This window comes from Acyrthosiphon pisum, chromosome A2, assembly GCF_005508785.2.
Source record: "Acyrthosiphon pisum isolate AL4f chromosome A2, pea_aphid_22Mar2018_4r6ur, whole genome shotgun sequence".
In the NCBI taxonomy this organism is placed as follows: domain Eukaryota; kingdom Metazoa; phylum Arthropoda; class Insecta; order Hemiptera; family Aphididae; genus Acyrthosiphon; species Acyrthosiphon pisum.
In genome coordinates, this window is record NC_042495.1 from 29595236 (window position 1) to 29607037 (window position 11802).

General features: G+C 27.5%; 1 protein-coding gene across 9 annotated transcripts; it reads right to left on the reverse strand.

Moving 5' to 3' along the window:
* Positions 1-2020: 2020 nt before the first annotated feature.
* LOC100571539 (kelch-like protein 2) lies at positions 2021-11800 on the reverse strand. Of its 9 annotated transcripts, none has more exons than XM_016808720.2 (10): positions 11743-11800; positions 5115-5158; positions 3989-4143; positions 3700-3928; positions 3435-3610; positions 3263-3359; positions 2996-3143; positions 2813-2925; positions 2463-2753; positions 2021-2373 (listed from the first exon to the last, which is right to left on the reverse strand). In XM_016808720.2, exons 3-10 carry the CDS (start codon positions 4096-4098, stop codon positions 2224-2226), a joined length of 1314 nt encoding a protein of 437 aa, XP_016664209.1. In that variant the 5' UTR covers positions 4099-4143; positions 5115-5158; positions 11743-11800; the 3' UTR covers positions 2021-2223. The 9 variants fall into 9 exon arrangements, with proteins under 9 accessions (XP_016664209.1, XP_016664208.1, XP_016664219.1 ...); XM_016808719.2 differs by having other exon boundaries at positions 3989-4409; positions 11743-11766; XM_016808730.2 differs by lacking the exon at positions 11743-11800 and adding an exon at positions 5293-5316.
* Positions 11801-11802: the final 2 nt, after the last annotated feature.

Below are 11802 nucleotides of genomic sequence, written 5' to 3' on the forward strand. Positions count from 1 at the left end.
GAGCTGTTAACGGACATTTCAGTTTCAATTTTTTAGTTTTTTTTCTATAAATATCAATAAAGTTTATCTGTGGGCCAAAAAGTGTATAAATTAATACAAAGCTCTGATATATTGTTACAATATCAGTTGAAAAATATTAAAAATACATAGGCACAATTTTTTTTTTATAAGCATTTAAAGATCTTATTTTGACAAAATTTATCAGATTTAAAATTGAATAATTATTTTGTAGTTAAAAATTTATAAAATGATCAATTTTTATATCTAAGGATTGAAAATTTAAAAAAAGATTCCACGTAAGTAGTTAATTCTTTTACCAAAAAATCTAAAAAATACATAAGCACAGTTTATCTTTATAGTCATTTTAAGTTCAAATGTGGACGAAATTATATATTATAAAACCTAGAATAACTATTTTAATTATTTTGTTATGATTGTATATTATTCGTGGGTACTTGAAACTTCTAAAGTATAATATTATATATCTATGATAGTTTCACACTATCACGGTTTGTTGTTAATGTATAACGCGTTATAAGTACCTAATAGATATTCTGATATGATTAATTTGGAATTTATTACAGGTACCTATTATAGGTCAATTTTTTTTTAATACCATATATCAGTATATATATATGTCTAATACCTAGACTGATATACCGTCTTCGCTCAGAATCGTTTTTCTTATACAGTGATATTATATCATTGAATTCAAATTTAATTTTATCCATTATACAGTGACCCACATGTAACTTACTGTACAGCAGAGCGACATTCACTTACCCACCTTTTTTGTTTTAATATTTTAATAATGTGACTTCATCCATAGTAAACTATAGTATATAATATGCGTAGTAGAAATAAAAGGACGATAAAATGTAAATACAGAATACATTTTCAAGCTAATCGATATTAATAAATAGAAATAGAAATCTACATTTACCATCATAATAAAATTAACCTATACCTCCTTACTAATATCTTAACTTATTATTGTTTTCTTATTGTTGTTATCGATTTCTAATGATATCCCCCATCCCATCGTATTCTACTTATACTTCCCACTCAAACATATCTAGTTGGACCCATTATCTTTTTAAAGAATAAACTAAATAAAAATATAATTTTTAATATTTCAAATAACATTACCTCAACACATTTATTTGATTGTAAATGTAGAAATATACGGCAGTGAAAAATATGACATTTAACATATTAAATACATATAATCAGTTATCATTTTACAATATAATAAAAAATGTTTACAATAATAATTAAATGTACTCAGTTAAGCCCAGTTTTTCCAATTATTGAACTTGATTACATTACTAAAATAGTGTCGTATATATATGCCCATTGCATTTATATACATATATGTTTTAATATTGAGAGCTCCCCTTTTTACTTAGGCTTGAAAATTTAAAACAAGATTCCATGTAAGTAGTTTATTCTGTTACCAAAAAAATCTAAAAAAATACATAAGCACAGTTTATTTTTATAGTCATTTTAATTTAAAATTTGAACGAAATTACATATTAAAAACCTAGGATAACTATTTTAGTTATTTTGTAGTGATTGTTTAATATTATTCGTGGGTACTTGAAACTTCTAAAGTATACTATTATATATCTATGATAGTATCACGGTTTGTTGTTGATGTATAACGCGTTATAAGTACCTAATAGATCTCGTGATATGTTTAATTTGGAATTTATTATAGGTACCTATTATAGGTCAATTTTTTTTTAATATCATAGACTATATAATATTTTGTCTTATACCTAGACTGACATATCGTCTCCGCTCAGAATCGTTTTTTTTATACAATGATATTATATCATTGAATTCAAATTTAATACTATCCATTATACAGTGACCCACTTGTAACCTACTGTACAGCAGAGCGACATCCACTTACCCACCTTTTTTTATTGTTATGTATAAACTGTAAAAAAACAATAAAATTATATAAATAAGAAGAATTTCAATACTTTTGTTTAGTCGATCAATGAATACATGAATACATGAATACAATCAATACAGTTTCTCATATAATAATTAAATCATTGCATTGAGCAGATATTTAACCAAACGTTTGAATCAGTTCATAATAATTATAAATTAATTTAAAATTTTAATTTATCGAAATATTTTATTTTGAGGATAGTATCCGTGAACCTTTATTCCAATTACAATTATAACGAATGTATTACGAATTTAAAATCACATTACCACATATAAAAGATCATTCAGTACGCCAATCCCAGCACCAATTCTTCCAGTATACATATTAGTTACTATACTCCAATCTTGAGTTTTGCAGTCAAACATTTCTACACTATTTGAATAACCACTACCGTCATCACCGCCAACCTAGAATTAATTATTATACAATTTATAAGTTCCAACTTTCTTACAGAAAACGACTAATAAAGTAATACGTATATTTCGACATAACTTACGGCATACACATAATTATTTATTACACCAACTCCTAATTCGAATCTATTTACTAGCATGTCGACGGTTGGTTCCCAGCGAGGTGATTCTGATGATAAATCTAGCACATCAACAGACTGACTATTTATTATACCACCCATACAAAGCACAAAATTATCTTTTACTACAGCTAGACCACCCCCACTACGTGGCGTAATCAATTTTGGTCCAAAATGCCATCGGTTCATTTTTGGGTCGTACCATTCTGTACTGGTAATTATATTTTTCCCTTCACCACCAACAACAAAAATAACCTGTCACAATTAAACCGTTTAATATTTGGAAATAGAAATTAATTATTACGGAATCATACTTTATCCATACCACCGGGCTTTCTGGGTTTAGCCCGGATGTTATGTGGAATTGTGATAAGCTTATCTGACTTAAGCAAATGAAAATGTAATGCTTCAATCACGTAATTTTTACCTTAAAAAATGATAAATATATATTATGTAAATTGATTTGCAAAAAAATTATATTTATTGAAAAAACTTACAATTGTCAAGAAGAGGTTCCTCAACAACTTTTTTCAATATGTACTCTTTGGATGTTAATGGTAAACGTACATGTTCCATTAATTGTGGCAAAATACATTTTCTGGAACCTAAATCATGTTTTACCCATCGAATTACACTTTCAAATACCTGCAACAATCAGTACACTTTTACTAATTAATTATACTATTTTAATGCAAGTAGGTTACTTAATTTTCCCATCCGTAATAGATACTAAAAGTAATAATAATAAATTTAACTTTGCATACTTTTTCTTCAGATGGAACTTTCACTTCATCACTGGCGATCAACTTAACCATTTGTCCGGATGACAGATATAGGAATTCGTTTCCGTCTACCACGTCTCTATGTATCAAAACAATAAATCAATAATAAATACAATTTCCTTAAATAATTATAATAGTAAATAATATTTCATACGAAAAGTGCTGTTGAATATATAATTCTGAACTTGTTAACAATTGCTCACAGCTATGTAAATCAGCTAATGCATTTAAACCAATGCAGTTTTTAGGACACATTTGTGCCTGTAAAAAATCATAACACACCTCTTTCACTTCTTGTAACTGCAAAAGATTCGATGCTGGCAACAAAATCTTGAGGAATAATAACAATAGATACACTGTTTAAATTATGTTTTCGGCTATAGCAAAATCGAAATCCATAATATTATATTAGTTATTACCTGTAAATTGTTTTCAGTTACCGTGATTTCCCCGGTATAAATAAAGTTTACTAACAGCTGTAAGGCTGTTGAATCTAACTGTTTCATAATAACAAGATATTGATTTTTTTCGTCACAATTTGTAAACATAGCATGAAAATATGGACTAGCCGATGCTAAAACCACTTTATGACCATTTATAATTTTGCCATCATTTGTTTCTAGTTGAAAATCACAATAAATCTCTTCTCTAAAAACATACATTTTTACTAATACTTATCCATAAGTTTAAATCACTATTATCACTTACTTGCGGAAGGATTGTAGTACTTGATATATCTCCGCATAACACGATTTCTTATACTCATATTTTGCTGGTTCACATCTAATGGGTTCTGATATTTCCTTTGTATTTTGCATTGCCAATTGTATACTAGGTCGGGTAGGTAATTGGAAGACTTAAGACTAAAAACATTTCACAATCCACTATTAAATTCAAAGTAATATAACAAGTCATAACAAACACCTTTTATTATAATATCCCGATTGATTAGAAGTGTGTATAGTTGTAAGCAGCTCAACCAGTAATTTTCTGGACTTCCGAACAAAACTTATGATTTATGAGACACGTAATGTTTGGTGTATACTTGTGTACTTTGTATGATAATAATTGTATAGATACGGTTAATTTTGCGTTTAATTGTGCATTAGTGAATATATATATCATATACCTATAAAAAATTGGACTGATAACAAAGAGAGAGATCCATAGGCCAACATTATTAGGAAAATATAAAATACAACTTAGGTAGCATTTACACAAATGTATTGCAAGGGAGAGATAGAATAGTTAAACAACAAAGATAACAACATTTTTAGAAAAAGACAACATACACCTTAGGTAAGTAGGTCATTATATTATACATGTATTTACTTTCTCTTTCTAACAATGTTGGCACTTGGGAACCTATAGTAGGGTATGGTGACGCTCAGTCCATATGTTAATAAGTCTTTGAACTAAACTAATAAATAATTAGCATAATAACCAGATTTTCTGGCCCCCCACAAGAATTTAATAAAACAAATTGGCTATTAAGGAAATCGACCCTTTTGGCCCAATACGTAATTAAAATATTTGGTGTTATGGGAACGTACCAACTCCCACCGTCGATGAGACTATAGATACTAAAACTTAGGTGATCTAATGCTAAGGGTTGTTTGTTCAGGTAACAATGGTATTGCTGGGACGGGTACATATTGAAACTTCGGGAACGTTGCTCCATGGGTGTTTAGTATAGGAATGGTTTATCCATAATATTATATATTATATATTATGGTTATCTATAGTTATTACCCAACCCCCTTTGCAAATAGATATTTCACATCAATAACTATAATAGGTTTAACAATAAAAATAATTTTAAATAACAACTCACGAATTTTACGGTGCACGGACTGGGCAGCTATATCTACCTATAGGCTATAACATATTGAACAATAACAAATATAAGAATACAAATAAAATAGATCAACCTTTAATAATAGAGCTTGTACAATTGTACAATTAAAAATAATTAGGTAATCTTTTGGCCGAAAATATAAGTACCTACGTACAGTATAGGTAGTTGTTGCACAATAAATCTATTGCACACTATTAGCAATGACTATACTTGAGCTGATACCAAAAATAATAATAAATCTTTCGTGCGGGAGTTCGCTCTTACATGTTACGGATATACAAAAATTGCGTTGCGATTTGCACGTACGTTACAATAGCATAAACACGTTTTAGTTTTAACAACGAAAAAATATTTCAATATAACCATAGACCGAATACTCACACCAAATACACTGCACTAGTTACAGCAACGAAAACAATTAGGTGTGGCTGTTGTTTTCTAAAGCTATTAGAAAAACCATTTGTCATATTAAATTACCGTACAGGCGTTAATTCAATAAATTAATTAATTAATAAATAAAAATTTTTGTGATTAACCTGTCACTTGATTATTATTATATTTAAACAATGTTGAGTGTGCGTGCTTGGATAACACTCATAAGTTATTATAGATATCGGCAGTGGCACTGCCAGATAACAGTAATTGGCCGCGGGCGTCTTTTTTGAACCGAACGGATATAAAATCATTTTGTACAAAAAACGATTCTGAACGAAGATGGTCTGTCTACTATAATAATAATAACAAGGCTGGGCATTAACGAGTTAAAAAGTTAAAGTTAAGTTAATAAGTTAATTTTATATTAACTTTTTAACTTAACTAGTTAATTTTGGATTTTCATTAACTTAACTGTTAACTTAATAAATTTCTTTTTTAATTAACGTAAAATTAACGAGTTAATTTTTCATTTCAAGAAGTAAGTTAAGTTAATTAATTTTGTTTTTAATTTTATCATATTTCACTACTTCAGTATATTTCGTTTTCATGTCAAAAAATATTTACCGTGAATTGTTTAAAGTAAAAAAATGTATATAATTCGAATTTAACTAATATGGAAACACTGTATAATATATAAACACTATAGTCTATAATTAAGTTTTGGGTTGGAAAAAAATTAAGTATGTTAGCGTTGTATAAACAAATTAACTTTTTTTTTAACTTGTTTGTATTAACTTTTAACTTAACTGAGTTAACCTATAGTTAAATTAACTTTTAACTTTTAACTTTTTGTTATTGGTGCATATTAACTTAACTTAACTGAGTTAAAAAAAATCATTAACTTGCCCAGTCTTGAATAATAATAATAATAATTTTGAATAACAAAAAAAAAAACTTTAGTCGTTATCCTCTGCTTAAAAATCTAATTTCATTCACATTTAAACTTAAAATATATAATAAATACAGAGCGTGTTAGATTTATATTGGTTACAGTATGAACTACTTATGAGAAATCTTTTATAACATTTCAAATCCTCGTTTATACAAAATGAGCATAATTATTTACATTATATTATGTAATATTATATGTATGTTATATTTAGCAAATATGTCTTATCTAGTCTGTTATCTGATATTCTGATGTGGATATTGTAACGTTTTGGTAATATTATGTACTTTTCTAAAAATATATTAATTCTTATTTGTACAAAGTACGTACTTTGCAGAGTGCCAGTGTCTAAAATCTAAATGTGTGAGATTTTTCAAAATATCAATATTATGATTTATTACAATTTACAATGGCCTTAACGAGTTAAAAATAAGACTTCTTATAATTTTTGAATGTGCCGACTTAAGGTTGTTGTAAATGTTAGACTGGGGCAAATGCTCAAGTTGCCCCCCCCCCCCCCCAAATGACGCCACTGTTTTTAACTACAAAATAATTTGCGAATTTTCTAGATTTTGATGAATTTTGTCAATATTAGAACATTTAAAAGCTTATTGGAAAAACACTTGCTTAGTTATCTTAAAAATATATACATTTATAGTGAAAAGTGGGTAATTGGGTGCCACTTTTGTGATTTTTCAGTATCTAAATGATTTATAAAAAATGCACAATCGTGTAATGTCTACAGCAGGTGAAAAGTCAAATGTGTTACACTAAAAATGTTAATTTTTACTCTTTAGAGTTATTCATTTTTGAGTAACAATAAAAAAATAAAATAGATTTCCCGTAGTTATTTTGATATAAACCGGACGCATTTTCCTTTTGACCCTCCAAAGTTATAACAAGGTAAAATTGCTAGTTAAAAAGCAAAACGTTATCACTACAATTTAAAGTGTAGGTAATCTGAAATAAAAATCACTTCATTACTACCCAATCAATACATTCATCGTCCACTCACAATCTAAAATATTTGAAGTCCACGTCGAAGCTACTATATTATGCATTTCATATCCAACGATTATAATTATTATTATTTAAACTAATAAATCAATGAATCAAAATATAAGCAGTGACAACTCGATAACTCGAAGGAATATCTTCACCCTGCATTTCATAAATCATAAATGCAGACATTTTTTTCTATAACTCGAATTTTTTTTCCACCCCCAACCGATTCGAGTTATCGAGGTTTCACTATATTATATACCTACATTATAATAATCACTTATAGGTAATATTATATTATATACCTACTATTGTGGAACCAACCACCAGCCAAAATACCAAAAAAAATAAAAATAAAAAAAGGTGGGTAAGTGGATGTCGCTCTGCTGTACAGTAGGTTACAAGTGGGTCACTGTTTAATGGATAGTATTAAATTTGAATTCAATGATATAATATCACTGTATAAGAAAAACGATTCTGAGCGGAGACGGTTTGTCAGTCTAGATATTAGACATACATATTATAGGTATACTTATCTATAGTATTATTAATAATTTTCAAATTAATCATATCACAATATCCATTAGGTAACGCGTTATACATCAACAACAGACCGTGGTACTATCATAGATAATATAATAGTATACTTTAGAAGTTTCAAGTACCCACACATAATATTATACAATCACAACAAAATAATAAAATAGTTATTCCAGGTTTTTTAATATGTAATTTTGTCCAAATTTGAACTTAAAATGACTATAAAAATAAACTGTGCTAATGTATTTCTTAGAATTTTTGGTAACAGAGTTAAATATTTACGTGGAATCTTGTTTTAAATTTTCAATCCTTAGATATAAAAGTTGAACATTTTATAAATTTTTAACTACAAAATAATAATTCTAATAAAAATTTGATAAATGTTGTCAACATTTTAACTTCAAATGCTTATAAAAAAAAAAATTGTGCCTATGTATTTATAATATTTTTCAACTGCTATTGTAACAATGTATCAGGAGCCCTGTATTAATTTTTTAAAATTTTTGGTCAAATAGATAAAATTTTATTGATATTTATAGAAAAAAAGAGTCAAGTTATTTTCAAAATTGTATCGTATATATAAAATGCTAATATAAACATTCAGTGAAATTTTCAAGTATCTACAGTCATTCGTTTTTTAATTACAATAAAATAAGAAAATCGTTACGTAAGAAATCGAGTGAAAATCAAATGTTGTAAAAATATGAATTTCAAACGCTCATAAAAATTTAATATGAGTTTCTTATAGACATTTTTTTTTTTTTGATAAAGGTAGATTATCTTATAAGGAATCGTGTATTAAATTTTAAAATCTTAGTTCTAAAAAGAAAAATTTTTACGAATTATAAACTCAAAATAATTATGTAATTTTCGTGATTTTTCCATATTTTGTCAATTTTTAAACTTTAAATGCTAATAAAAAAAAACTGTGACTAAGGATTTTTAATATTTTTCAAATGTCATTGTAATAATATAGTAGGAGCCTTGTATTAAATTTTCAAGTATTTTTACTCAACAAATAAAGTTTTACTGACATTCGTAGAAAAAAAACTTATAAAATTTGAAACTTAAAATGTCCTTAAACAGTTCAAAACAAATCAAAATATTTTGAACATTTTTTTATGTACAGAAATTTGAAATATAAACAATCAGTGAAAATTTCATCGATCTACGGTCATTTGTTTAAAAGTTACTCTAAAAACCAAAATTAATATTCTCAAAAACAAATTTTGCGTAAAAATTCCCGTTTTTCCATAATTTTTCTTTTGTTTTTCACGGCGCTTTTGAAAACTACTGGGAATTTTTACCTCTCCAGTGCACCAACAATATTCACTTTCCCATCGAACAAGATAATAAAGTGGAACATCGAAGCATTACTTCGACTACTTATCGTGTACACAGACACAAAAAAAAAAAAACACACATCATTGTAAAATCAACACATTCATCGTTCCACTCAGAATCTAAAAGTTGGGCAAGTGGGTGTCGCTCTGCTGTAAAGTAGGTTACAAGTGAGTAACTGTAATGGATGGTGATAAATTTGAATTCAATGGTATAATATCATTGTATAAGAAAAACAATTCTGAGTGAAGACGGTAAGACAGCGTATGATAATTATTATTACTAAGTAGCTATATTTGATGATATTATTATTAAAGTGATTTATATATAACATATTTACGTGGAACCTTGTTTTAAATTTTCAATCCTTGGATTTAAAAGTTGAACATTTTCTAACTATTTATCCACAAAATAATTATTGAATTTTATATTTGTACTATTTTCACAGATTTTTACACATGGTAAGGTTATGTAACGAGTTATATTGTTGAAAAAGATTTATTGTTTGTTCCGGCACAATGATATGTCATATAATTATTTACAAATCACTCTGTTTCATGGTATTATCTCATGCTTATCGTTGACAATAGTTTATTCATTCGGTAATCGACGCTCGTTCCACCCAAACTGTTCCATTTTATATCTTTGGTTTCAGTTTCAACATTTAATAGAAAAGTGTTTTATATATAATTGTTTTTTACACACATAATATAACAATATTTAAATGTATGTGCGTAGTATAACATAGTACATTGACTTCACTTATATTTTATATTATATTATATATACTACATATTAGTAGTGTATACAATCAATATAGACATGACCTATAGAAAAATCGTGCATTATTTTAAATCAAACAATATAAAAGCAACCTATAAACTATTTGTTACGTGCAATCTTGCAGAGTTCTTTTCAATACCTTTTATGAAAAGTTAAAAATCGTGTTGTGTCTATTGCAGGAGAAAAATCAAATGTTTTTACACTAAAAATGTAAAAATCTATGTTCTCCCGTAGTTATTTTGAAAAGAAGAGGACATATTTTACTTTTGAACTCCAGAAGTAATAACCAGATAAAATTTCTACTTAAAAATGCTAAATTAAAACCAATATATTTTTTTCTACTATAAAAAGTGAAACCAGAAAGAAAGAAAATCAATTTTTTATAAACAATAATACACTCATCGTCTGTTAAGAAATTAAAATTTGTCAAGTCCGCGGTGATGGACAAAGCTACTGCACATTTTATAAAATGTATCCAATCCACTTAAGAGGCTGTCAGCGCTTTTTTTGTTTTCTCTCTCTGGCTCACACGCAACATAGATAAAACACATTTACGTAAAATCATTTTTTTTTTGCGTTTAAGTAATCTTAGTGTAGAGACGCACCCATTACAAAAATGATAGAGAATAATATATTTGAGGGAATGACATATCGATTTGTCTAAATATTGTCTCAAAACAATTTAAACATCATTTAAATTTACAGCATTTTTTTGTTTTTTTTTTTGAAGGTCGAATACTAAGTCAAATAATAATAAAATATGAAATCGATACGTCATTCCCTCAAAAATATTATTCTCCATCTTTTTTGTAATAGGTTACTTTACTCTAAGATTACTTAACTCACAGAAAAGATTACTATGCGTAAATGCGTTCTGTCTGTGTTACGCGTCGGCCAGAGAGAGAAAACGAATAGTGCGCTGACATCCTCTTAAGAGGACGCTATACCCGCATGCGTTGTCTCCGTCTTACTAATGTAAAACATAACAAAAAATTGTTTTGCGCGGGACAACTATGCTCCCTCGCTATTTATAGTAGAATTACCAAAATTCCACAATGCATAGGGAACAACTTTATCTCTGTCGTAGCGTTTTTATTTTCTTGAAGCATTTACCGATAATATTTAATAAATATAAAAATTCCTAATGTTCTCAAAACTGATAATTTTGATTTTATTTATGCTATTCAAATAATAAAAACGCAACGACACAGATAAAGTTATTCCGTTATGAAATGTTGGTAATTCTACTATAAATACCGAGGGAGCATAGTTGTCCCGCGCAAAACATTTGTTTGTTATGTTTTATGTTTGTAAGACGGAGACAACGCATGACGGTATACCTACCTCTTAATAGATACCGCATTATTATAATTTTTTTTTTAATCAATAAAATATTGTTTTAATTACAATGTTCGAAATTTATATTATATTATACACTCTAATAATCACGTAAAGGTAATATATTATTGTGGTACCAACCACCAGCTGAATATTTAAATAAAAATCTCAATAAAAATTAAATGTTTTACAAAACAAGTCACCTGATTGTACCTAGGTACGGAAAAAAAGATCAAAATGTCACCTTATCTACATAAAAAAAACTGTATTGCTTACCTCTATTAAAAACAGCGTGAGATGTAGTTGTAGTATTTATAAAGGCGATAATATAAAAAT

Excerpts from the sequence above, each read along its gene's own strand:
- LOC100571539 (XM_016808720.2), bottom strand. The coding sequence starts at position 4,098 with ATGCAAAATACAAAGGAAATATCAGAACCCATTAGATGTGAACCAGCA. Across the intron at positions 3,611-3,699 it reads TAACTGAAAACAATTTACAG|ATTTTGTTGCCAGCATCGAA; the intron begins GTAATAACTAAT and ends TTATTCCTCAAG. Across the intron at positions 3,360-3,434 it reads TATATTCAACAGCACTTTTC|AGACGTGGTAGACGGAAACG; the intron begins GTATGAAATATT and ends TTTGATACATAG.